Source organism: Larus michahellis, chromosome 6, assembly GCF_964199755.1.
Source record: "Larus michahellis chromosome 6, bLarMic1.1, whole genome shotgun sequence".
NCBI lineage: Eukaryota > Metazoa > Chordata > Aves > Charadriiformes > Laridae > Larus > Larus michahellis.
The window spans coordinates 64,410,661-64,438,347 of record NC_133901.1 but is presented as its reverse complement, the minus strand read 5'-3'; the positions used below and the strand labels follow the sequence as shown (position 1 = coordinate 64,438,347).

At 40.6% G+C, this 27,687-nt stretch overlaps 1 protein-coding gene across 24 annotated transcripts in view; it reads left to right on the top strand.

The window, feature by feature from the left end:
* Nucleotides 1–27,687, top strand: part of ABLIM1 (actin binding LIM protein 1) — a 206,054-nt gene that overhangs the window by 123,207 nt on the left and 55,160 nt on the right. For all 24 annotated transcript variants that reach the window (XR_012587477.1, XR_012587481.1, XR_012587479.1 and 21 more), the window contains exons 5-6: nt 9,960–10,086; nt 11,236–11,329. Coding sequence is in view for 18 of the 24 variants with exons in the window: in XM_074590665.1 (XP_074446766.1) it covers nt 9,960–10,086; nt 11,236–11,329 (221 nt within the window). In the remaining 6 variants the exon portion in view is untranslated. The remainder of the gene's footprint in view (nt 1–9,959; nt 10,087–11,235; nt 11,330–27,687) is intronic.

Genomic DNA, 27,687 nt, shown 5'->3' with positions numbered 1-27,687 from the left:
CTTACAGTATCCATAAACTTCATCAAATGCCCCAGGGACCTTAGATGGGCCCAACAATTTTGGTTTTGAACATGCATTTTTAAAATGGAATTTTTAAAATCCTGTGTATAATTTTGAACCTTAAGGGTTTAATACTTTTTGTGTACTAGAACATTACGATTTTCTTGTTTTCTAATTCCTGGGTTATCTGCTAAAGATACAGAAACACTCACATAATCTTTGTGGCATTCAAGCTGCATACCTATGTTTAGGTACTGGAGATTCCGTTGAGAATTTTGTGGACTTGACAGAAGGGGCTTATGTAGTCCTATATCTCTCTTCTTTGTTGTTTGTTTACTGTAGAATAAAGACATACCACAGACATCATTGTGGACTGATTCCAAACACTGTGATTTAAATCACTGATTTTAATCATGGTTTACCTAAGAACCCAGGGAACCTTGATTACAATAACTGATTGTAACCTTGTTTTACATTTAGAGTTTTAATTATAAAAGGCTAATTGATAAGCATGAGGATACTCCATATCTGTACATGTTTACTTAAACTAATATAGCTCTGCATAACTTCATCATCTTCTTTAACATCTATATTTTTCCCTAATGACTATTTTTGCTCATAATTTATTCCAAGCTCTATTTGAATCGAAATTGAAAATTAGTTAGAATGCATAAAATAGCAGTGTGGATATTTTTTATTTCAGAAACTACCTGAAATCTGCTAGGCACATAAAGAAAGTAAATGCATTTAAATTAATTTTGGAACTGCTAATTTGTTGAGGGTCTGTAGCTTATACAGCTGCTTACTTTGTAGCACCATGACCTTAAAGATTTGAAAAGTGGCGGATCTCATCATACCTGATTTTGTTCATAGATAGGAAGAGGGAAGCAAGTTTCTTCTCTGTGTTTTCAAGATTGCATTTGGATTTTTAACTTGGATTTAACTAAATTTAAAATTTTAAATTTTGTTTTTAAATAAAATCCTTTATTTTTTAAATATCAGTATTTAATTCTCCTTACTTTAAATTTGATTGTAATAGCCCTGCAGGGTAACTACATTTATGACTTAATGTATTGAGCATATAGTGGGTCTAAAATTTTACTGTGCCCCCCTTTTTAAGAATAAAATAAGCAAACAAATATGAATGAAATGATACAAAATTCAGCAAAATGATGCAAACCCAAGCACAGTTCCTTTCTTGCAAAAGCCATTAGATTATGTCTAAGAATACACAGCTCTTGACAAATCCTTCCAATGACACTGGCCCATTTGCATGATTACTCCAAGAAGATTTATTCTTTTGAAGAATGTTTGCAATTTTTGAGGCATTTTCATCATTTGAATAGCTTTCTTGGATTAATTTTAGTCCACGCTTATGTTTTATAACAATGGCTAAATTACTCAAGTAGCCTCCATTTATTCATCTATCTCTCATTTTACAATAATAAGAGATTATTGGTATTTTCACTGATGCTTTAAATTTGCCTTAGATCCTTCTCTGGAGGAGGGTATAAAGCATTGTTACAGACTTTTGGGTGGTAGAGACAGAGCAGCGACTGTATTGAGAATATAGTTGTGGCAGGGCAGAAAGTTTCTGGTTTACAAGTTTTCTATAAGAAAGTGTTCTCCTTCATAAAAATTACTGGTTTTCAGGAAGGTGTTTTCAGTCTGGTTTGCCTGTTTCTTTTGTGTTACATGTAAATTAGGCAGAAACAATTGTGAATAGACTGTATGAGTGTACTAAATATCAGTTCTTATTTCTCTAAGCGTAACCCCATCTTGAACTTGGAAATCAAAACATTCCATCTCCTTAGCTTTTACCAGAGAAGTACTAATCAAAAGGTAATTCCAAAGAAAGTTTTGGGGAAAGTGAAAGGAATTTCTCAGTAGCTTGGAAAACACAACTATTGTAGATCTCCAGAGGTAAGAGTATCTGGGAATTGTCATATTCAGAAAGCTTGCCAGGTGGTAAGTCAGGAATCAGAAGTCACTTACAAAGAATGTGAAAAGTGAATTAGTTGTTAGCTAGACCTTAGTTTGCCATGGGTTCTCAGGGCATAAAAACCTTCCTAAAAGTTGTCGTATCTTTCGTTCCTGTTGTTGGAGGTTGTACCCTGTTGGAATTGCTTCTTTTCCAAAAGTAACAATTGAAAATTACCCAAAATAGTCTGCAGATGACGAGACACAACGTACTATCCGTGAGATGGGTATTAAACAGTGAAGCTCATTTGCTAACCGAGCAATTCACTTGGGGGACTGCAAGTTGGAATTCTGAATTTGAAATCAGCTGAAATTCTGAACTATAGTAAAAGAAATAGAAGGGTGAACACTAGCCTCAGCTTAGATGTATCGGGCTGTGATTTATCCTTCCGAATTGTTTTACAGCTGGAACTTTTGGGGTTGTAAGCTGGAAAAAAAAACAACCAAAACTCTTCTCTTAGATAGTTTCACGTTTGCTCTTTCTTCCTCCTTCTGTTTCATTTACCCTTTGGTTTTCAGTTCAGACACCTGTATGAAAGATTGGTTTGAAGAAGGGACTGAGCTTCATGTTACGGGAAAAGGCTAACTTGGTGGTATGTTGCTTGCAGGGACGGTTTGCAGGAGTAAGAGGTTAAAAAGTCAATTGGTTTGGCCTCCTTTGGGAAGGAGGTGTAGAAAGAAGGGGAATTCTGTTTCCTTTTCCTATGTAGAAGACTAACACAAATGCTTACATCAATGCAAAGGGGAAAAATAGAAACTCCTTTGATAAAATAACGTCGTGTTAACAGACTAGAGTTGGGGAAGAGCATTCATATTTCCAAATCACTTTAAATTGCATTGGATGATGAAAGCGCTATTTACAGTAACGATATATCCAAGATGTATTAACCTGTTTTTCAAAAAGGCAAGTCAATGTTAGGCACTCACAGATGGTTAATGGGGACTTGTGTTGCAAGCAAAGAATGCCGTTTCGTGCTATTGTGATTTCTTTCCATGTTTAATCAACTACAATAATTCTATTTTCTTTAAATATTTATTTTGAAAATATCAATTTTTCCCAACTTGCCATTTATAGTAAACCATCAAAGCTATACTTACTTCCCATGGGAAGTTTATTTCCCTCCATTGTATGCACCCGGCCTCTTATTGTTAGATTTCAGGAGTACAAGGCTGCCTGCATGGGTATGTTTTGCCTTCAGCGAAAGGGCAATAGTGCATTTTGTTCTGACAAACATTTCTTATCCTTGCATTGGCAAAGAGGAAGGGTCTGGCAGCAGATTTCTTGAGTTACATACTCTGATCTAAATCCTGGATGTGAAATTCCCAATATTGTATGTCCTTCTCTGACTTGGAGAACTCATCACTGCCCTGATGATCAAATGGTTATGCTTTAAACATTGAAAGCATTTATCGTACTGTAAACAGACAGAATGAGTTTGGTTTTTTAGCTTTGACAGAAATATCTTGATGATCTGGAAAAGCCTGTGTGGTATCTGTCACAGTCAGTCAGTCTGTCTGTCTCACCTCTGTGCCTGGCAAGATCATGGAGCAGATCCTCCTGGAATCTCTGCTAAGGCACATGGAAAATAAGGAGGTGATTGGTGACAGCCAGCATGGCTTCACCAAAGGCAAATCGTGCCTCACAAATTTGGTGACCTTCTATGATGTTGCCACAGTATTGGTAGATAAGGGGAGAGCAACCGACGCCATCTACCTGGACTTATGCAAAGCATTTGACACTGTCCCGCACAGCATCCTGGTCTCTAAATTGGAAAAGCATGGATTTGATGGATGGACCACTCAGTGGATGAGGAACTGGATAGATGGCCGCACTCAAAGGGTTGCAGTCAGTGGCTCAATGTCCACATGGAAACCAGTGACCAGTGCTGTTTAACACCTTTGTCAGTGACATGGACAGTGGGATTGAGTGCACCCTCAGCAAGTTTGCCAATGACACCAAGCTGTGTGGCACGGTCGACACGCTGAAGGGAAGAGATGTCATCCAGAGGGACCGTGACAGGCTTGAGAGGTGGGCCAATGCAAACCTCACGAAGTTCAACCAGGCCAAGTGCAAGGTCCTGCACCTGGGTCATGGTAGTCCCAGGCACAAATACAGGTTGGGCGGAGAACGGCTTGAGAGCAGCCCGGAGGAGAAGGACTTGGGGGTGCTGGTGGACGAGAAGCTCAACATGAGCAGGCAATGTGCACTTGCAGCCCAGAAAGCCAACCGCATCCTGGGCTGCATCAAAAGAAGTGTGGCCAGCAGGTCAAGGGAGGTGATTCTGCCCCTCTACTCTGCTCTGGTGAGACCCCACTTGGAGTATTGCATCCAGCTCTGGGGTCCTCAGCACAAGAAGGACATGGACCTGTTGGAACGGATCCAGCGGAGGGCCACAAAGATGATCAGGGGGCTGTGGAGCACCTCTGCTATGAGGACAGGCTGAGAGAGTCAGGGTTGTTCAGCCTGGAGAAGAGAAGGCTCCAGGGAGGCCTTATAGCCCCTTCCAGTACCTAAAGGGGGCTTACAGGAAGGATGGGGAGGGACTCTATCAGGGAGTGTAATGATAGGACAAGGGATCACAGTTTCAAACTGAAAGAGGGTAGATTTAGGTTAGATATTAGGAAGAAATTCTTTGCTGTGTGGGTGGTGAGGCACTGGGATAGGTTGCCCAGGGAAGTTGTGGCTGCCCCATCCCTGGAATTGTTCAAGACCAGGCTGGATGGGGCTTTGGGCAGCCTGGTCTAGTGGGAGGTGTCCCTGCCCATGGCAGGGGGGTTGGAACTAGGTGATCTTTAAGGTCCCTTCCAACCCAAACCATTCTGTGATTCCCTGTGATTCTGTGATATTGTCAAAACTTTTAACTTTAAATCAAGGCTTTAAAAAGCATGGCCTGATCTGTGGTTAAAGGGTGACTGAGGAAAAATTGGTCCTCCAAACTCTATGAGAAATTATAATTGCGCAACCTTCAAATTGCCACAGAAGAATTATTGGGATGCAAGTTGTTTTCCAAGGTGGCTAAGAGTTATTTACAATTAGAGATTTCTTGACCTTGACTTCAGTGATAATATTTGCCTCTCTTCACTTCCAATTCGCTGTTCCGCGTAGCTTGCTCTTTAGGTCCAGCTATGCTTGACAGTGTATTTCTGTGTAAGTCCAATGAAAATTTGTTTGTTTCTTTTAAAAATTAAAATATAATAATGATAAAAGTCCCCCTCATTCTGCCTTGCTTTACCTGTTTCAGGGCAGAAGCTTGCTGGTGTTGTCTTTACTGTGTTTTATAGGGACTGGAACACTAACAAAAGTAGTGTAAAAACAGTATTACTCCTGTGACTCAAAGAGGTTGTGGCAGCTTCAGACTTTATCTAGACGTGTGTTGCTTACTAATGGCCATCAGGATCGAAAGGAACTTTTTGGTGACTTAATTATGCATCATCAAGTCAGGCTGCAATTAGCTCTGCTCACGGAGCTAACCTTGCACAGAGCAGAGTTCGTACACTCACATAAAACTCTCCCTGCACATGAGTTGCATAACCACGTTCATTAGGACTAAAGCAGGTAGAGGTGATTTCCCTTTCGTAAGTTATATGGGGTGAGCAGAGAATGTGAAATAAAGATATAATTGCTAGTAAATTTTCCAAGCAATCCAAATGGGAGCGGGTAAAGTCATATGCAGTGTGCTTAGGGTTAATACAGCTGTATCAGCTCCGAGCCCCCGGCCTGTGCTGTGATCAGGGCTCTCTGCTATTGGCTGAGAGCAGGGGAGGGAGGCAAAGGAAGAAAATCCAATGCTTAATTTAGGCAGTGACGAATGGGTTGCTGTGCAGGATCTTTCACTCCTGGATGTCTGGGGTGATGCAGATGCTAGAAAGGGAAATGCATTTTTCTCATCGCATCTTTACAAGCAAGGTGTCATGGGTGGCAGCTCACCCTGGCCTACATCTTTTAGTGAGGCTGCTTAAGATGCTTGGGAGGTGGAGGTCTTAATCATATGCTTATCATAGTGCCATGGTACTTTTCCTTGTCCTGTCCCCCTACTTTTCCATGCTTTTGGGCTGGCTGACTCCACATCACAGTCCTTTTGTCCAGGCATTGGCACTTGCTTTTGTGTCTGGACACATCAAATATGACATCCTTCTGGGCTATTTTATTCCAGAGCTGTAGCTTAAATATGTTAGGATTTATCTTCAGAGTGGGCAGGCCTATACATAGTATGTGAAGACACAACAGGTATGTTTAAGCATCTCTGGCAGAGAATCATGTGAGAAGCTTTCGCTTGGCTAAACAACGGTGCTGTCATCTAATGCTGTTATGAGAGAGAGTGAATACAATTTTTTATACGCAACGTCTGAGCAAGTGGACATTGATTGTCGAGGCTGCAGCTGCTGGTGTCACAGGCGGCACAGGGAGGCTGCACTGTGATTTGGGTAACTATCTGTCCAGTGCTCTCAGATAAAATCTTTTTCCCTGCTTAGGATGGATTTTGGGGGGAATACATTGTTTTCCTGGCATTCCTGGATAACCTTATAATGATTGGGTCCTTATTTAAGTCATACTGCAGTGCTTTTATTGAGAAATGGCTGTCATACAGCTGAAGATTCTGGGGATGGACACGACACATATGAAGTTACTTCCCATTTCTTATGAGAATCAGTGCCACGGAATGTTTCTAGTCTTAAGTCTTGCTTCAGCTCAAGTGTAATTTCACATAGTGTTTTTTGTGGTATACTTTTCCTTAGACCATATGTGCATATAGGAACTGTACCGGTCATTCTCCATTTTACCAAATACACTACATGCACTTTCCTCCTCCTCCTCTTTGTTATACTGGCACAGCTCAATGTGTGGATGTCCAAGGAATATGAGTAGAGAAGAATCTGGGTTATATGACAAAAAGAAAGCACAAGAAAGCTCAAGGTCAAGGGGTGCAGTCTGTTAGACCCAGGTATGAAAACAGAGAGAACCACGGTGGGAATCATTACACAAAATTTTGGGAAGGATTTTCAGATTTTTTTAGTACAAGTCTGCTCTGGCATATGGTTGCAGACCTCATGGCCCCTTTATTTGCGGTGTGCTGGTTATACGTTGTGCTGATGCAGATTGTGCTTAGTGTGATCCTGAGATCCTGCCTGCATATGCTGTGTGCTGATGATATTCAGCCGAAGGCTTTAATGTGCCTCATGCAGGCCTGAGATCATAAATAGCTTTTATTTGTAGAATTCAGATGAACAAATGGTCTTTTCTTAGCCCAGCCCAGCCTTATTTGCTTTCTATTTTAGGAGATAATGATAATTGCTAGCTTTTCATGTATATACCCGACTGTTTTGCCAGAGTTAAAATCAGGTTTAGTTAAAAGCCATCTCAGCCTATTAAGACAGTACTGGGCTATTAGTTTACTTTGGTTCTAGACATTCAGCATATCAGTGATATTAGCAGAATGGAAATAAGGGTGTTAATTTACTCTTGCAAAACACTTCAAGGAATCCAGAACGAGTAAGTAGATGTATTGTTGCTATAGAATAATAAAAGAATGTTATCAACCCCTTGTATCAAACGTGAGCATAAGAGTAAGTGCAGCAACACCACCTTTGGCTTACAAGAAGCAATTCAACAGGCAGGGATACTTCATGGATCCCTACTTTCTCCATGTAACCGGTTTTGGCACCAATAAAGATACTGGACTTTTGTGTAAGGCAGTTTTTCTATTCTGACTGCTTCAGAAACCCAGTTAGAAGCAAAACTAAGTCCTTTAAAAATCTCTTCCTTGATTCAGTATCTGAGAAATTTCAGCTTCCTGAAAGCTTCTTCGATAAAGCTGAAAAAAACTCATGGGAAACACAGCAGATTTTTTGAGGGATTACTGTAACAGGGAATATATCACAGTTTGGCAGGACCCCAGGTCAGGGATGTGGAAGCTGGCGCAGGAGGGGGAAGCAGCAGCGCTAGGAAGCTGAAAAATGGGTGCTCTTGAAAGCTGCAGTTCAGCACCCACTGAGGCTGGAGGAAAAATCCCATTTGTTGTCACAATTGAAAGGCAAATTTGCATGGTTTCAGGTTTAGCATAAGAAAACACAGATGGGAAGGGACTTCAAGAGATGGTCTAGTATCCTCCCACAACCAAAGGCAAGATCAGCATCCCAGAGCCATCCTGACAGATGTTTGCTTGTCCCCTCCTCAGCTTCATGCTGGGAATTCCAGAGCCTCCCTCAGTGATCTGTTCCAGCCTTTGCTGTTGTTCCGGAGTGGCATGGAGCCTTGAGCTGGCACGGAAGAGCAGAGGGATCTGTTACATGCTGTCAGTCCTTGTCATTTCGTGATTTCAATTTGTAACATTTGTCCTCTAGAGCAAAGTCCTAGTATTAGGACATCTCAGGGCTGCTTTTCAAGTCCAAGTTGTGTCAACAGTCCATGACTTGCATTTTATCACAAGATACCATGGTGCTTAGTCCCTTTTTTTCTTTAGGGATTTTAGAAGGGGAAGAATGCTGACAGGTAGAGGGTTGTGCTGCAAATGGTGACTTGGATAGCAGGAATGCATGGCATTCCTTTTGGGGCTCTCTTGGTCCATTATCCAGCAAACAAACGTCAGGCCCTTTCGTGTGAAAAGGAGTGACTCCCTCATAATCAGTTGTGATAAACTTGGGCTCACCCTTTTGCAAGGTGTAGTGTTGCCTGGGCTGTAAACCCACAAGGAGATGAAGGTTTTCAGGTTGTACCTGTTCAGTCAGCTTGAGCAGTGCAGCCAGGATGGTCTTTTCCCTGGGCTTTACTGCCCAGATTGTTCTGTTACTGTTGGTCTCAATTTGTTGCTATTTGTTGATGTTTCAGGCACGTGGAGAGGATGTTGCATTCACCAAAGGAACACTGAGTTTGGGGATAATAAAATATGGAAAATCCTTTGTTCCAGGCTGTCTCCTTTGTGGCTTCCATGTGTGCCTCAGCTGATGGGCATTCCCTTTCTGCTTCACTGGTCTTCCAGGCCTTCTCTTCCCTCGGTCCCTCTGTCCCCTGAGGCTGGGCACAGAAGCTGTAGCACAATCCTTGCAGTTCAGCGCTGTCTGCCACATCAGTCTCTTCAGATCTTACCATGTGCTGAATTCCCCCTTACCAGGAAATCTCTTTGAGTGTTTTATGTTTGAATGGAGAGGAATGGGAGCTTGGGGCTGAGCCAAAGATTTCTGGTGTGACCTAAGACGTTGTGGCATCCTCTGGGACAGAGGGCATTCAGGGCTCCTGGCTTCAGGTTCACACTGCCATCAAAGAGTCTTTCAGAATTGCAGTAAAAAGTGAGTGTCAACTACCAAGGTAGTACCAAAATCCCTGCGAAAGATTCCTTATGCCTATTACAGACCCCAAGAACTACAGTTTCCAACACCTGCAGGTGGAGGACAATATGCCCTGCCATGCAGCCGACACTGCTGTCAAACTGCTGTCACCCTTGCCTTGGGCCCTCCCTGAAAAAAGGTCTCTCCCCCTGGTCCCGGCTGAGATGTGCCACCGCCCTTGAGTTGGGTGGACACTTTGGGCTTTGCTGCCACCCAACGGGGAAACGCAGCAATCCTGATGATGCTTACCCAGGCCTCCTTATTTAGCTTCATGTAAGCAGTCAAGATTTTGCTAAAAGGAAAATCTTGAAACAAACATTGATTGCTTTAGAAGACAGGAACTTTTCTGAGTGATAATTTAGGTAGCTCATTCTTAGCAAAATCTGAAGTTTGTACAGAGCTTGCCTGGCAGTCTTTGAATCATAAACAGCATGAAAACCAGAAGAGGTACTTTCCCTCTTCTGCTGAGTATGTCTATAATGATGAAGACTGAATCTTCATACAGGACTCAAGAATTGTCTGAGGAAAGGAAGACGTATCTCTGCATTGGTGTGTAATTCTCTCATTTGGTTACCACGTGTAGCAATTGGTGGATGGTTAATGAGGATTAATGAAACAAGTAACATCAACAAGTGGATTTGTTTGTTTATTTGCAGATTGTGCGGGCTGTGGAAGAGACATAAAAAATGGACAAGCATTGCTGGCTCTGGATAAGCAGTGGCACCTGGGGTGCTTTAAGTGCAAGGCCTGTGGGAAGGTCCTAACTGGGGAATACATCAGCAAGTAAGTAACCTCTGCATCTCTTCTGCACTCTTGGCATGAGTTTGTGGTGCCAATGAAGAAGAGCTTGCAGTAAAGTTAGCCTTTCGAAATCCAGTTTTTACTACCTTTCTGTATATACCAAAATCTTTGTTCCCATTGAGAGCTGAGTTGGGAAAGGAAAGTAAACTGAAAAGAGCAACTGAAAACTGGTGTTTAATGATAGTAGTCTATATTTAATACCAATACAGAAGGGGATATATCTCAATGTTCCCACAAAGGATTAGGTGAATTCCTGCATGTCATTTCTGTGTTAGCCAGATAAAGCTTTGTGCCATTTTGCATCCAAACATGTGAAAAAAGTAAGAACCTGTCCATTTCTTGTCTTTGCTAGAGAATAGAGTAAATGTGATGCAGTGATTGACCTGACACTGTGTTTCTCATCTCCATACAAGAAACTAACAAAGAGAGTTTTGAGCAGAATGAAGTGTAGAGAAGGAGAATGGGGAAAAACAGTGTAATGATAAAATAGAGGGAATGAAGATAGATACAGTCTCCGTTCCCCCCATAAAGAGAAAAATCAGGGAAACAATGTATGTTTCACAAACCTGCCATTAAAGGGTTTATAATATTTAATAAAAAGTAGCATCTGCAATTTCTCAAAAGAAGTTCAGTGCCCGAGAAATACTCCTAAACTGACTAGTATTTCCACTTTTACTATATGGTCCTTGTTCATACTAAAAGACTACATAACCTTACACTTACAAGTAACTGCTTATACTCTTGCAGACTAACAAAGATTTTTTTTCTGAAGTCAACAAAAAATATATGCCTATGATAAAGACTCGGTTCTCCTCTCATCTGCCTGGACATAGTTCCACTGATTCCCTAGAATTGCACCACCTGTAGGTGGAGGGGGTCTGTTCTAAAGAATGAGGTACACTTCGGTGGTTTGTACTGGATGCCTTTTCTCGATGGGAATTTAAGGCATAATTCTAAGAGGCACTAATGAGAATTTTTTTTCTTATGCTACAAAATATTTCCCTTGAATTCACTCACATTTTGGTGTCGCTGTGTGTAGGAGTTCCAGACTGAAGACAAGGGAAGAGTGTAAGTCATGCTGTAACCTGTTTCTTAAAAGGTGGTTTGTAATTTGTGGATTTTCTTTTTCAGAGATGGCGCTCCTTATTGTGAAAAGGATTATCAAGTTCTTTTTGGAGTCAAATGTGAAGCATGTCACCAGTTCATTACTGGGAAAGTCCTAGAGGTAGGTGTTTTGTAAACTAGAGTTTAAGAATTGGGCCATGCCCCATTATGTCTCATGCAGTTATGTCTGGCACTAGGCTGTATGGGTTGACTTCAGCTTCAGTGGTTTTTAATAATACACTTCTGGAAAAAAAGCCTTTGCATAATAAAGTTTGTGGAAGAAATGGGGAACCACGAAGAACTTCAGTTACAGGTGTATTTTGTGAACAAGAAACTGGATGTACTGGATGTTTTACAGTGAATAACAGAAAATAAACCTCAAAGTACTACAGAAGTAAAAGCAGCTGGAATTTGCTAGTTGAATGTGTATTACAGGTTCTCTTCTTTGTGTCCAGTCTACTACATATATAAGATGTGTCAACCCTCATGGTTACAGGTTTGACATAGAAGTGGTAACAGCTTGTGATTTTAGTTCTGGAGGTTTCTCTGGTTCAATGTTCAGAATGTTAACCAGGATGGTAGCACTAAATGAGGGACTCAGAACATGTGTGGACACCTGGTCCCTTTGTCACTCCATTTACTGAAAGGAAGTACAGTTTTTTTAATTAGCCAGGCTCTTAGTCTGGCTCCTTTGCAATGTGTATCTAATTCCTTTGGAGACCCGTACAGATAATTAGTGAGAACAGTCTGAGTTTTCCCTTGAGTAGGAAGGCTGTGTCTCTGGCTTGAATCTAGTGGTCTACTACCATCTGCTTATCTGTTCCCGTCTACTGGTGACTACAGTTTAGTACTATGTATTGGTGACACCATAGTTGCATTCCAGTGCAGGAAGCACTGCAGGAGAGAAGTAATTGGATTTGTGAGCTTGGGAAGCATAAAATAATTCTAAAACTGTTTTAGATGCACATGATAAGCGCTCTAACATACAAGCAATGCAACCTATTCAGAGGCATGGAGATTAAAATGATAAAAGAGGAGGTTATTGAAGTCTGTGGAGAGCTGGAAAGAAATAAGATATTCCTATTTGCAGCCTTTTGTGTAGTGGATATGACTCTAGCAAGGTTGCACTCATGTTACTAGTGCTAGCATCAGTGAGAAAGAAGCCTAGCTTTTTGAGAGGATCGTGAGCTGTATCTTTTCAGAACCGATTAAGTCAAGACTAAGGAAAGATTAGTTCAAGTGAACTAGGATTTAGCTGTTCTTCATAATCTAAGCTAAAGTTTGTGTTATCAGAGACATTGTGTCCGAGGCAGAACCTTAATGCAGTCATTTTGGCCCCAAAGTTGGTTTCTTACTTCATAGTTCTTACTCTTCTGATGGATATTTATTATCAGAAGAAGAGACAACATTTCACTGAAGCAGTGAAACGTGTCCAGCCCCTTGCAAGGATCCACCTCTTCTAAGAGTCAAAATCATACCAAAAAAAAAAAATTTTTTTTCCATTTGAACTAGCCCCTGCAGAATCAGAATATGTTGATCAATTAGAATCAGATCCTTTGAATGATCTTACCAATACATGGAAATATTAAGCATGCTAAGTTCTGGGTAAGACTAGAAATTTTGCTTGAATATTTGTGGCTTTCATTGATTATCAGAGGCATAACCTATAATAATACAGTAGAGGGCAGCAGTAGTTCTCAATATGTAACCAAGACCAAACTCCTCTAAAGCCTGTAGAAGTTGAATTACTCATATAGTGCCACTCTTTTGTGATCTGTTTAAATGACATTTGAAGGCTGACTGCTATCCGAAAGGTGTAGAATGGACGAGTCCTTGAACCTTTCACCAAAAAAATTAGTACTGTGGCCGTTCAGACATTGGCTTAACTGCATTACAGTATACATTAGCAGCCTGGATAGTCTATCAGTAGAGTTCTGCAGGTATCATCTGGGAATGCAGATGCAGGAGAGACATTCAAGCACTGTCTGTCATTAAAAGGCACTTAAAAAGATTAGAAGATACAGGTGAGCAGCTAACATTCAATAGCTAACAATCAGAGCAATTTATCAGAAGTGTGGGCTGGTTTGGCTCCTTCTAGAACCCTTTTACGTTATTGGAGATGCACAGTTCCAATGCCTCTAAATTAGACTCAAGGAACTAATAAGTCAAAACTTATGATGAGAAGAATCATGTGTCAGCACATGTGTCCCTTTTGGGCAGAAAAGGTAGCCTAAAGGATGACATAAATCCTCTGGTGACAACGGAGATGAGAGATCGGAAGCAGCCATGGGGCCATGGAAGATAATTCACAGAACAGGATGCCACAGTTCAGGGCAGGCAGCAGACCTATTTGAGGCAGGACAATTAACAATCTCCTTATCCGGTACAGGAAATCACCCACAACCTTTCAGTACACCTGAAGTTTTAATTTAGATAAAGCTTGAGATTCTCACAGGAAGATTACTGTTTTCTTTGTTACTTTGTTTTCTTTGGCAACGTTTCTTTGGCGAATTTGGGTATTTTTGATGATGTATATCATGTGGGTTGTCTCTTGTCCTGCTGCCTCTCTTGGGAAGGAAACCACATTCTTGGTGTGAAGCAGCACAACTATATGAATTGTCTAGGTAGAGGTTATGGCATCACTGACCAGCACAAGGTATACCTACTAACTTCTGGTGGGGAAAAAAAAAAACAACAAAACACTTTGTATTTTGCCTTTGTTAATAAAAATGGTGGTAGTAAATTCACTGATCAGTATCTTTCATTTTATTTGTCAATAAAATAGTTTGTTATGTCAGGAGCAGAGTATGCTGTTTCATCATCTTCATCCAAAGAAATGGTTAGAAGAGGCTGGAGGGAAGTATATAGTACGTTGTATACAAACACTTCCCTCTAATGGATCAGAAGTGATTAGCAGCATGCCATGATAGTGCTGCTTTATTTTCTGCTTGTTCTTATTTTATCTGGTCCAGTCTATAGAAAAACTGAAGGGAAATGAAAGCATGAAACTTAGCTTTGGGTTCACAGAGGCCGATGATATCTATTTTTCCAGTAAGAGTTTAATTTTTTTATTTAAAGAGAAATGGAAATTATTTGCAACTTTGCAGGCTTGGAGCTCCTGCTCATTTTTGTCCCTCAGTATGACTTAGCAGCCCTGAAAAATCAGGCATTCAGCCTTCTGCAGTGACCAACCAGCAAGAGAGACAACCATGCCTCATGTGGACCTAAGAGTCCTCATCTCAGAAGCAGCGATGCTGGGCCCCTGGTAGGTGCCCTCAGCACAGCCTGTCAGAAAGGCCAAGGTTTGAGTACAAGCCTTGAGAGGATGGACTTCCACCAGATATTCTCTAGAGGAGATCCCTCTGCTCACTTTAGAAATACATTACTAGAAAAACAGCACTTATTTTACTAGTATCCACATATCATAGAATCATAGAATCATAGAATTGTTGAGGTTGGAAGGGACCTTTAAGATCATCGAGTCCAACCTTTAGCCTACCCTGACAAGAGCCACTTCTAAACCATGTCCCTAAGTGCCCCATCTACCCTTTTTTTAAACACCTCCAGGGATGGTGAATCCACCACCTCCCTGGGCAGCCTATTCCAATGTTTAATAACCCTTTCAGTGAAAAAATGTTTCCTAATATCTAATCTAAACCTCCCCTGACGTAACTTGAACCCGTTTCCCCTCGTCCTATCACTTGTCACCAGGGAGAAGAGGTCAGCCCCCATCTCTCTACAACCTCCTTTCAGGTAGTTGTAGAGGGTGATAAGGTCTCCCCTCAGCCTCCTCTTCTCCAGGCTAAACAACCCCAGCTCCCTCAGTCGTTCTTCATAAGGTTTGTCCTCCAGACCCCTCACCAGCTTTGTAGCCCTTCTCTGGACACGCTCCAACACCTCAATGTCCCTCTTGTAGCGAGGAGCCCAAAACTGAACGCAGTGCTTGAGGTGGGGCCTCACCAGTGCCGAGTACAGGGGGATGATCACTTCCCTAGTCCGGCTTACCACACTATTCCTGATACAGGCTAGGATGCTGTTGGCCTTCTTGGCCACCTGGGCACACTGCTGGCTCATATTCAGCCGGCAGTCAACCAACACTCCCAAGTCCTTTTCTGTCGAGCTGCTTTCAAGCCACTCTGCCCCAATCCTGTAGCGCTGCATGGCATGGAAGAATGCTCTTTTTTCTAGGACAAAGATCTAACAACTTTCAGTAGCCATGAAACTATGCAATAAAAATACCATGTGCATTTAAGTCAGCTCAGATATTTTTCATGTATTATTTGGCACGTAACTTGCTGTGACAAATAGTCACAGATGATAGATGAATACATGCCAACACAATAATGTGGTAAGTATCCAATGTGAAATAGATATTGTAACTTTCTTGAGCATACCAGATACTTTAATACCTGAGTATTTCACAATAATGTTGTCAAGGCAACAGAGATCAGTGTTCTTCCTTGGGTTTCTCCAGCAGAAAAGAATCTTTATTTTTGAAAAAATATCAATTTCCAGTTAACTCTGGTGAAAAAAATGTTTTTATCAGGCAATAATCAGGACTTTCACATAGACTTTCCAGTAAGCTATTATTTTCATAGCTTCAAGGCTAGCCTATTGAAAGATGCTCATCTGCTTCTGATCCTGTGAATTTCTGCATAGACATGTAACTCCACAAACCTAAGTAAACTTGACATATTTAGCTATTTCAAGAATCATAAAATGGTTTTGGTTGGGAGGTACCTTAAAGATCATCTAGTTCCAACCCCCTGCCATGGACAGGGACACCTCCAGGTTGCTTAAAGCCCCATCCAACCTGTCCTTGAACACTTCCAGGGATAGGAAAGATGCTGGCCTAAATAATTTATGTCTAATGTGGTTATCGTACACAATATAACTATTCCTCTAGGGCTTAATTCAAAATATGTTAAATCAATGAGAAGCTTTCCATTGACTTCAGAGAATGGTGGATCATGCCTATATCCATGTAATTAATCTCTGCTTATCCAAAGTGTTTTACAAACCTTCTCTAGTGGTACTCTTTTAGTTCTGCAGAAAGAAGACATCAGGGCAGAAACAGGTGGATAATTTGCATGATGTCATACAGAAAGCCCGAAAATAAGATTCAGGTCTTACGATTTTCACTTTTTTTGGCTTGTTACTGGTATGAACAGGATTGAATCTCATGATCTAGAGATCGAGATGCATGTGTCTACTATCAAATCCCTCAGCCATCTTGCTACTCTACCCATTTAGTTTTATAATACTGCTTGCTTAATATTCATGTGCAAATAAAAAGCCACGGTGGGATTTCTCCTGGCTGCGCATAGCTCGAGTTCCTGTTCTGATGGGCTGCTGCCTGCCCTGTGTTTGTTTCCTGTGCACTGCTGAAACTTGCACCCCACCTTGTAAGTGGTGGCATAATGCCATTTTAACAGATGGACTTGAAAAGAGAAATGCCAGGGCAGCAGAAGGCTCCCTTGACTTCAGCCTGCAAGGTCAACTTCTAAATGTGTTTTGATATTGTAATTTATGCTGAGCTTCCCCTGATTTTAAAGAGGAGTAGTAATTTACAATGTGGTATTTAATGTGAAGGAGGTTTAGTACTTGTAGATGCTGTTACTGTAATGTCAGAATTTTAAGATGGCTCATCTGTGCTGCAGCTAACTCGGAGAGATGTCGATTCTGAGACACCTTGACCTCCGAAAGTAGAAATAAGTAACTATAATTATAGGGGGTAAAAGCCAAAAAAGCAGTGAAAGCTGCTATGGTTGTGTAAGGAAACTGTATCCATATTTAAGAGGCAAAAAATGTGAACGAGAGGAGCCTGTAAGTTTCTTCAAGTGTTGTTTTCAGAACTAGGTTTAGAAACATGTGCTGTGAGGGATTCATACGAGCTTCTGCTGATTCTTCACATGTGAATGAGTCTGTTCTAAATAAATAAATAACAAATAAATGACAGTAACAACATTGCTGGTTCCCATAGGAACTATAAATGATTTATTTGAACAACACCTGTTTATGTTGTCCAAGGATGTGCCTTCTGCCAGCGCTTAACCATGCGAGCGACTTTGCTCATATGAATATTAGTATTCAGATTCTTCAGTTGATTGACTTTCAGGAAAACTCAATAGCCTACGTGTGTAAGTAATTTATTTTAAGGAGGTTTAGGCTCACAGCTCACATGAAAACATCACCCTTCTCTGCAAAGATCCATGGAGTATAGAGTTTAGTTAGGTACTTCAGTACATTCATGCATCTGATCCTGTGTTCTTATACCCGTACGCTTTGTAGATTGAGAGTCTCTTAAAACAGATTGAGATTTATTTCAATTCCATTCAGAAATGTTAAATGAAAGGCTAACAGTTATTGTTATGCTGAATGTAATGTTTAGCAAGGCTGTTTTCATAGTGGTTATGCAGGAAGTATCACAAAACGTGTCATTTACTGGATTTTAATGATGCAACCTGTACTGGTAATACAGGTTGAGGTGATGTAAAATTTTAAACACTTTTATAAATGAAGCAATTGATGAGTTGAACAAAGACTGGTGATGTGGTGGATCCAAACAGGTTTGGGTTTGGTGGTATGTTAAAGTTATGATAAAATAACATCCCTGAAGAATGTATTACCAATCTGTTTTCATAGTACTAGACATATGCTGTTTTGGGTGTCTCACAGGCTTGGGAGAGACTTTGCTCTTAACCAGTATCTCCCAGTCCCTGTTGTCATCTTCACACACCATAAAAATGCAGGGGAAAAGGCTACAGAGCACACGAGAAGAAGCTGTGGAGTTCGGTGCATGCTTTGTTAGTGCTGTGATTTGCTTTGTTTGTGTCTAATTTTGCTGCTGTTACAATAAATGGGAAAACATGAACAAGTTGCCTGAATGTCCCAGGTAAATGGTAAGAAAAAGCAGAAGCGTGTGCTGTGATCGTTTGCCCTCTTAGTCAGACAGGTATATTCTGCAGTCCACAGCATTTTTTTTGATTATGGAAAATACCCATCAAGATAATCAGATAGGGTCAGTGCGCAGAGCCCACTGTAAATTCATCAGATGTTCATAGAGTGTGTCTGAAGCATCATCTCACGCAAAATGTGCAAATAAGATAAAGGGATACACATACCAGCATGAAAAGTGGTCCCAGCACTCTGCCTGCTGTAATCTGGACTACAGTACAATCTCACTGTAACTCTTTCTGACAAAACTAGACTAACACCCAGGAGGCTGTATAAATTCTTCAGAAGCCGTGGAAGTAATATTTAATGACTTCCAGAGGAAGAGAGCGCTGATTTCATACTCACCAGATGCCTCTCCCCAAGGGAAAAATGTTCTGAGTTGTACTGACATCAAATTGTGACACACAAGTGATGAGAAATGGTCCTGCCCCTGCCTGGGCCGGTGTTCTTCCCCCTTTGCTCTTTACAGAATGGCCTGGCCGAGCTACTGCTGGAGTGGGTTTAATGTGCGGGGAGGATTATTTGCTTGTTTTGGTGGGTGTGTGCAGGAGGGCGCGCGAGTGCGAGCAGAGGAGGAGCGAGACTCGGGGCTGGGTGCAGTCCCAGGCACTTCACTCTGAGCTGGTTCGATGAAAACACAAGGCATCTGCACATTGCTTCTGGTAAAATTTGAACAGAGCTGAAGGGAGTTTGCCTGCCAGGCTGAGGAGGGAATGGATTTAGACTGAAGAATAATTGGCAGAAGGTAAACCCCTTCCTGTGAAACGAGTTTTGAATTGGAAGGGGTCATGGCATTCTTTTGGGGGGGATAAGGGTGTGCAACTTTGTGATGTGACTGAATAGTTTGCCAGTGGTGTCATAATTGGGTACTTGTACTTTTGTTCCTGTGCACCAGAAGGATTTTTTTAAAAGGCTGTGAGTAATTCTGTGGTTTAGATAAAGAGTGCAGCTAACATATTTTTAAACTGCCAGGAAGAGGGGAGAATGGCACAGAGCTTGGGCTGTTTCTGATTGCAACTGATTGCTGATGTATGGAGGAACAATACAATTCTTTATCTCAAATAATTCTTAATATAGTTTGTTGACTCTTTTGATCACTTCTGGAGATTTGTTGCATTGAAAAAAGGTTATGGTTTGTTTCCAGTTTCCTTGCCTTTTTGCTGAGAAATGTGTTTTATCAGTTAATGTAGAATGATGATTTTTTTTTTTTTTTACTAATGTTGACTTTGTTTGCATAAAAATGGGGAAATGAAAAGTTTAATAATAACTCAGGATATGGGTAAATGGTTGAGACAGGTTGTCTATGTAGCTGAGTAGCAGCATAGATTTAACTAAATTTAGACTACTGTTCCCTGATGAAAAATATGCTAGATGTAATTGCCTAGAAAACCACAGCATGCAGAGGGTCAAAAATCTAGAATAAAGATACTTCCAGAAAAATAACATAAATGTTTCATGTCAAAATCTTTCTAACTAACACCCCCTCCCCCCCAAAAGATTGAATTTGTCAAGAGGGATATCTGTAGTTGGGAAAGATTTGACACATAAAGATGACAAAAGAGTGTCTGAAGTTGACAGAGCCCTAACAGAAGTTCAGTTGCTATGGCAGCATAATCACAAAGCATTAACTTCTCAGCAGTGGTTTGGAAACCATCCTTCAGTCAATTTGAACATCAATAGGAAGGGGAGGAATGCTAAGAGGATGTAGGGACGGTGAATAAGAAGAGCAAGTTGTAACAAGTAATTTGAAAAAATAACTAATTAAAGCTTCCTTATTGCCACAAAGAGATTTGTGAAATCTTGCAGGTGCTTGTAAAAATATGGCTTCTCTGTATAAATTGCTTTCTTGCGGACAGTGTTGTTGATTATGATCTATATTTCCTAGCACAGCATCTTTAGCTTTTGCCTTTTTGATTTAGTTAAATATTCTATAGTGTGTTTTATGCAATAAATATTACTGAAAAACTTTTGCAGGCTGCTCAAAATACTTTAAAATGGCATTTCGGTAGAGGCTTTTATATTAGCATAAAAAGTATCTTGGCACCAGCAGCAGCCTTTGTGACATACAACCATTGCATGTACTCCAGTAAAATACAACAGGTCCTTAAAACAAGTAGCTTTTTCATGTCTTAGAGTAGAAGAGTAATTTACCAAGATTACTTTTTTTTTTTTTTTTACATAGCTGTATTGAGAATTCAATTGCATGGTTGTCATTGCAGAACATGTCTTGTTCTCCTCTTGGAACAGTCTCCTTTAGGGAAAACATAATATTCTATTTTTATTTTGTATCTCCCATTGCTTCTTCTGTTCAACTTTTAAACCATTGCATTGTGCTAGTGCTACTTGACACAATCACCCACAACAGAGATACAAAATTAATAATGATTCCTGCACCAAAGTGCTTGCACCGAAAATAAAACTTCCTCCAGTGTCACAGTCTCACTGTGAATTGGGATTTAGTGATAGGGGAGCGTGAGAATGGACTCTGTAGCAATACAAAATTATTTCAGCCGGTTACTTTTTGTTTCTCATGGACTGAGATCACAATGAAAAATGGAAAAGTGGTGAAATATTTTTTTGCAGGATTGTGATCTTTCATTTTTAAGCCCTGATTTAAGTCCTGCTGTGAGTGGAGAGTTTGCTACTGACTCCTAAAAGAGCAGGATGGGACTTAGATCTGTTCCCCATAAAACGTAATTGTTGGGAAGAATGCAGCAATAACATGTTTGAAACTTGAGAAGAGGAGAAGAGCTTGTTGGGGCAAGTCTGTAGCTGTCACCTGCTTGTAACAGGCTCCATCCGGGTATTGTGCTCAGTGTTCGCCCTGTGAGAACTCAGCCCCCTCTCTCTTCTGTCTGCTTTGTCAAGGTGCTTTCCTTGGCGGGGGTGGGGGGGGAGAAAAACAGAAATGAAAGATATGTCTGGAATCTCTAGGGACTTTGAAGTCCACAGAATTAACACCTGTCTTTGCTGAGCAGGTGCTTTACAGATGAAGAAATATAATACATGTGAGTATTTTGTGGGTGATTAAATGTTTGAAACGACTACCTGGAGCACAAAATGGGTAGATTTTAAATACATGCTCATGCTACATTAGAAGATCATACAGGTCTAATAGTTCTTTGGATAGAGATCTGGGATGCATGACATTCATTATAAGCCTTTCTCTTTGTAAGAGAGGGGAAAAAAACACATAGAAAGAGATGCACCTTTTCATCACAAGCAACACAAACACTCTGGCATTCAAACTGTGAAAGTAGCTTGGGATGTTTTGTGTTTTGCAGGGGTCTCTGAAATGAGCATCATAAATTGTTTGAGTATGCTCTAAAACGTTAAGAAATTGACTTTTACATGTAGGATTTGGAGAGAGAGATTTGTTATGCGTACAGATGGAGCTGCTGCTACTTTGAAGTCTGTAAAGTAGTTGCATCTTGGCTGGAAAATGTTTTTTCCTAGCAGTGAGGAGAGTAAGAACTGAGGCAGTCAAAAACTTTAGTCAGACTTAACCTCAGCAGCACCCTTGAACTACTGCTGAGGCAACAATCGTGGAGCCCCTGTACTCGGTTGAAAACTGAATGGCACCAAATGATGTTAGGTATGCCTTTCTGCTTTATCACCTCTTTCCTGTTCATCGCCATAGTCATATGTTCTATCATAATTATTTTGTAGAAGTAGTTTTCCTGTGGTAACTAGAAATCTTGATTTTATACAGAGCTGAAGAAAACAACGTAGGATGTAAAATCCTTGTGTCTTGGCCCTGACGAACATACTGTGATGGGATTTTTATGTCAGCTAGGATTCAAAAGTATGTTTGCATAGTTTTGCATCTGTAATTGGAAATCACATGTATCAGCAGTGAGAAGACTGAAAAATAGGACAAAAAAATGTTGGTGGTCTGACATTTATTCAAAGTTGTTCTATTTGAAAAGGAGACAACTGTTTCTCTGCATCAACTATCCACTGGTTACCTTGGTGTCCTTTGATATTTCCATTTTAAATTTAGTGTAACATAAACACGTTGGCTAGAATTGAAAAATGAGGATTCCTGAGAAATGTCTGGATGTAGTCAAATCCAGGCTCCTAATTACATGAGTGACTCTGGAGATTGGGAAGAAAAACATTTGAAGAAAATCTGCCCCTTCCCTAGATTGTCATCTGTTGCTTGTTGTGACCACTTGCTGGAAGAGGCTTCCAAAGGTAGCAGGTAGCATTGCAGTTAATCAAGGATAAAACCCGTTCTTTAGACTTTTTAAAGTGCTATCGGATCAGAATAGTTGGAATGACAATGACTTTTAAGATCAGCTTGCTACAAGAGCAGGCTATAGTCACTAAAAGAAAAAATATTCCCTGCTTAATTCGATCCTAGCATGTTCTCCTGTTAGAATAATTTGTGATTCTACCAGGTACAAATTAGCATAAATTGAGTGTTTCGTGTCTACTTTGTTCCTTACAGGCTACCTTTTGCTTTATATTCTCTGGTTATTTTCAACGGATGTACTGTGTGTGACCTCATGCTTAGTTTCTTTCCCCCCTCATTTGGCCCTCACAACTTTTATTTCTCTGTTGTTCTTGGGACACTCCCTCTGAACCGAATGCAGACATCAGAATGGAGACTAGGCTTTGCTAAATCGCATGCCAAAGGTTGCACAGTTCCTGAAACAGCTTTCTGACAGAAAACTGGAAAGACAGTTTTGTGTTAGATGAACACGAAAATCAGCTAGAGTTATTTGGATCTAGTGGTGTGCTACGTGGAGGTCCAGCAGGGCTGGGAGTCTGAGAGTTTGAGTTCTCTGCTTGGCTCTGCTGCAAGCATTAATTGTCATCCAAGGTGAGTTGCTTAATCTTTCAAGATCTCACTTTCTTCATCAATAGGAAGCGGTTAGCACTTGCCCTCTGAGTAGGTTAACATGACTTCTGCCAAGTGCTACACTGACCTGTTCTCTCAACCTTCCCCATGCTGTAGAGCCCCGACTCAGTGCAGGACTCTCTGGGTCAGTAGCAATTCCAGTGCTGATGCAGCACACCTGACCCCAGAACTTCTGGTGTTGCATTTGAATTGTCTGTCTGAACCACAAGCGACATCAACAGAAGCTCCATCCTAGCAGCAAAGCTCCTTCAATACTAGGAATTTTGCTACTTGGTCAAGACAGCTCTCAGTAAATTTTTCAGTGTGAACTGATTTAACTCTATTGGAAGTTTTTCCAGTGGAACCTTAGACTCTGACTTTAATTATTCTGCTGGTTTGGTTCAGACCTGTGCTCATGAAAAGCAGCCTGATGCATGTGTGAAAGCTGCTCTCTATGTAAAGCCCTTTGGAATGGAGGTCAGGGGGACTGCTTGACCTTCTTTTGTCATAATCATAGAGCTTTTCCCTATGAACCAAATAAAAACTTATACTTCGGGCAATTATCCTGCAGTGTGATTGTAACACAAATTTTCCCTCTTACTGCTTAAGTTACCTTTACTTTTTAGAAACTTCATCTGATTTCCAAGTTAAATTTGTGTAACCAGCTTTTTGATGTTCTCATAGGTTTTTTTTTCAGTGGGATTGAAAAGCTCATGCTCTTTCCTGCTGTTATCTGCTTTCTTTGCTTTTAATCGCCTGTCCGCTGTGAGCTAGTCATCTCTGAAGCCTCTATCTGAGTAATGATTTGACTCTGAGTCCTTCAGGTTCGCAGCTTAAGGCTTATGTCGTTTTGGTGGTTCTCCATTCATCTCTATTCTGTGAACCCAATGCATCCCCTCGTCCGTGTTACAATGGTGATGTTGCAGTATCTTTATATTCTTTGTATACGTTAAATGCTCAGAAGAGCCAGCTGTTTCAGGTACTCAGAGAGCATTTTCTGGGAGATTATTAATGATGTTCTCAAACCACATCTCTCCGTTGCTGTTGCCCACCACACGTCCCTCAGTCTCATAGGGCCCTGCTTTCTTAGACATTTTATGTTATGTTAGACTATTAAAATGTACGTGTTGGCTTTAGATAGCTTAAACAGGCCTTGTCTTGAGTCATCAGCAGATTTACCAGGAAAGGTTTTGTATTCTTGTCTTGGCCAGCAGTAGAGGTGCCTCATGGTGTGGGTAGAAGGAAGTCATCTCTGAGGGGTCTGGCTCAGCAGAGCCTCCCCTGCTAACACATCCATCTGTCAGAGAACTGCCCTGCTAAGGTTTTCTTAAGACTTCTGAGTACAGAGTATTCAAGTCTCCCAATACGTAAATGTTGAGTCATGGCAAACACTATTTAAATAAATCTTGCTCAATAAACAGTATCAAACAGGAAAAATATGTCTTTCAGCATTGTCAAATACAGACCAGAAAGATACGTGTCCTGAATACTCCTGCCTTTTCTGTGTCATCTTTCATCATTTTTCATCTACAGCTCACAAGGGATCTTTGCATGATCTGTGATTTAAAAAAAAATATATTCTTTTTTGTCCCCATCATGCTTTAATAAAGACTCTTATGTCTTTAAACATATTTTCCATAGTTATTTCCTTGGTAACTTTAGCGTTCTTATCAGTTATCTTTATTTCTAACTTCATGACTTAGTCATTGCCTTTTTTTCTTCTATTGTTAGTTAATAGTATCTCAGTTCGTATGATTTTTCTGTGCATCGAGCATATGGACCATGATAACTTTTTGTTTGTATTTTACAATACATAATTTGTGATTTTCAGTAGGAATTCTTAAAAATTCCTGAGTATTCTTTTATGGTTACTTTAAGATCTAGGAATATGTATGTTCCTTTAAAATTACATGTGCATGTATATATATGTATGTGTGTGCACATATAACTGCTCTTTATTTCAGTCTGTCTACAAATGCAATCAAATCGTGATCAGAATGTAGATAATTGCAAAGCAAATAACCTTTTAATGTTAGGATGAGGTCTAATATGTATTACCTGCTGTCAGGTTTCTGATTTATAAAGTAATTCTCTTGGGGTTTTTTTAAGATACAAAGGAGATTTGTTACTGACTTTTCTAGATAAATTTCAGCAGGTTGAAGTCAGCTATAGTTCTAATGTGAAAGTTGTTTCTAATTACGTAAACTAGTAATATCTCAGCCTTCCAAGACACTTTCCATTGTTTTGGAGATATTGTTGCAGCACTGCAAATACAACTCCACTTAACGTGATCTGCTAATGCATATACATCAATCTCTGTTATTAGAAACTCAGCCAGAGGGACGGGTTGAGGGACTAACAGTGTCTTCATGCAGAGAGTTAAAAGGAGAAGCGTGGTTGTGTTTCACTCTTGGAACTCACGTATTCCTGCTAACTCAGTGGTGCTGTTATCACCTAACAAAAGAAAACATGAAGATGACTTGGAAAGTGGGAGATTCCTGGTGTTACAGAAGATTGCATATCATATGCATCCGATGCATAATCTACTCCCAAGACTCCATGCTGTCCCTTGACTTGTGCCATATAACTAACACTCAGCACCAAACCAAGCTAAGTAAACTTTGCTTTCAGCAGGCTGGAAGCTGGGGCTGGAATGGCTTCCTCGCCTTGCTGCGGGGAGACTGATCACTCCACTGTACAGCTCAGCAGACCTACACAAAAGTCTTGGTAGTCAGTAGAGGTGTTTTTCTGGCTAGTTGAGACAAAGTTATAGTTACACCAGTATTAGGCTGTTTGAAAAGTCCTCTGGCGCTGTGGTGAGGTTACTATAAAGTAGCTTTGCTGGTTGATTCTGATTCTAAACTAATCCAGCAATAGGAATGTGTAATCAGGTCTTTAAGTGAAGTATCTTTTCATGTCAAAAATCCATGCTGGACAAAGTGCACACAAAGTAAAGGAATATTTAGTTCTCTAATGCTTTTTGAAACTTAAAGATCACAGAAGACATAGAAAGTCCACACCTGTACTTATGAACTGGACCTGTTCCAGCATTGTTGAGAAATATAGGAGGGATTTGTGTCAGGCCTTGCCAAATACTTGCTGTTGAGAGGTTCAAAATTAAAAAAAAATAATCTGTGCAATAAATACCGTTTAAGAGAGGATCTTGCCCTCATATGTACCTAAAATAAGGGTAATGAAGGCAGTGAATTCACAGATTTGTATTGTAATTAGATTAGAATGAAACTTTATCTCAATATATTTCATCTGGATTGTTTCTGATTAACTACATGTTCAGTCACTGGGATTAGATTTCTCTGTGCATAAATGTAACCCAGGATCTTAGCAGAGGTGTTGTTGAAATCCTGGCAATAGGCAATAAAGCTGTGTTTGCTATTGCTTTGCTCCTCTGTACCGCCCACAGTATTCTAACCAGCCACTTTGCGCTACTGTGGGTACATTTCTTAGTTGAGTGGAATTACTGTCTTTGTACTGACCTCTTGCTGTCAACTGTGTAGGTAATACAAGTTCTTAACTTTGGTCCTGTGTGTAGCAATAGGTGGATTTGCCCCATGAAGACAGAATGAATAGCTCCCATAAAGACCATAGTTGGAAGTTAAGCATTTCACCTGTGTGCGCAACTTGCTCAACATTGGGTGTTGCAGGAAAGTAAGATCTCAAAGAAGAGCTAATAACAGCAAGGATCTTAGTAAAGTAAGTCCAGCTGATAATCAGCTGCCATGAGGACTTTCTTCATGCCAGCAGAGCAGTTGCACAACTGGGGATTTAGCCTCAATCATTACTCACATCTTTACGGAAAAATTATATTCCAAGCAGCTAATAATTGCATTGCTATTAGGAGCAGCTACTGGGTATGACAATATTGTATGCTGGCGGAATTAAAACTAATAACTTACAAAGTTTATTATAGTCCGTCTGGTAAGGAATATACTAGTATGATATTGGCAGTCGCTGTCGGGATGCTGGGAAGTATTTTTGTATAAAAATCAGAAACCAGGCATGAATTAACAGTGGTACTGTTGACAGCAGCAGGACAGCTGCAGTTTTGGCTTACCTAAGGCAGCACAGCAATCAGTGGAAGGCTTTGAGGGTCTTCGATGTCTCTTGCTTGCACGTTGTCATTCAGATTTACAGTCACGGCCTCACGCTCCATTTCCCACTGTCCCCCAGTGTGGTGTCTTGTGTCTTGCAGCCCCATCAGCCTGGGAACTGCCAGTGTGAGCTCCGCTTCCCGCTGCTCCGTCCTCTCTCAGGTTGAACAGAGACTGTGCTGAGAGCTGTTTCTGTTGAGATATTGTGACAGTAGTGTTAAAAACAGCTTTAGAAGGTCCTAGTTCTAAAGATACGTATCAAACAAGGATTTATCAGGCTAGAATATTTTCAATGTTTAAATTGTATTACACTTTCCTTCCTTTGGTAGTAACAGAGAAAATTAACATAGATTTTTAAGTCCTTTGGAAGCAAAGGAGCTGCGCTTTTATTTTTGTATCTGAGCACAGATATTTGTAGTGACTTGCTAAACAGATAAGAGCCTGGGAAAAATGAGTGGACAGTTTGGGTCAGGATGTTATTAGAGGCAATTTTTGGTCTTTATAGTGTTTGTGCTGTTCCAGCCGCTCGTGAGATCACAGAAGCATGCAGAGAAGGAAACAATGGAA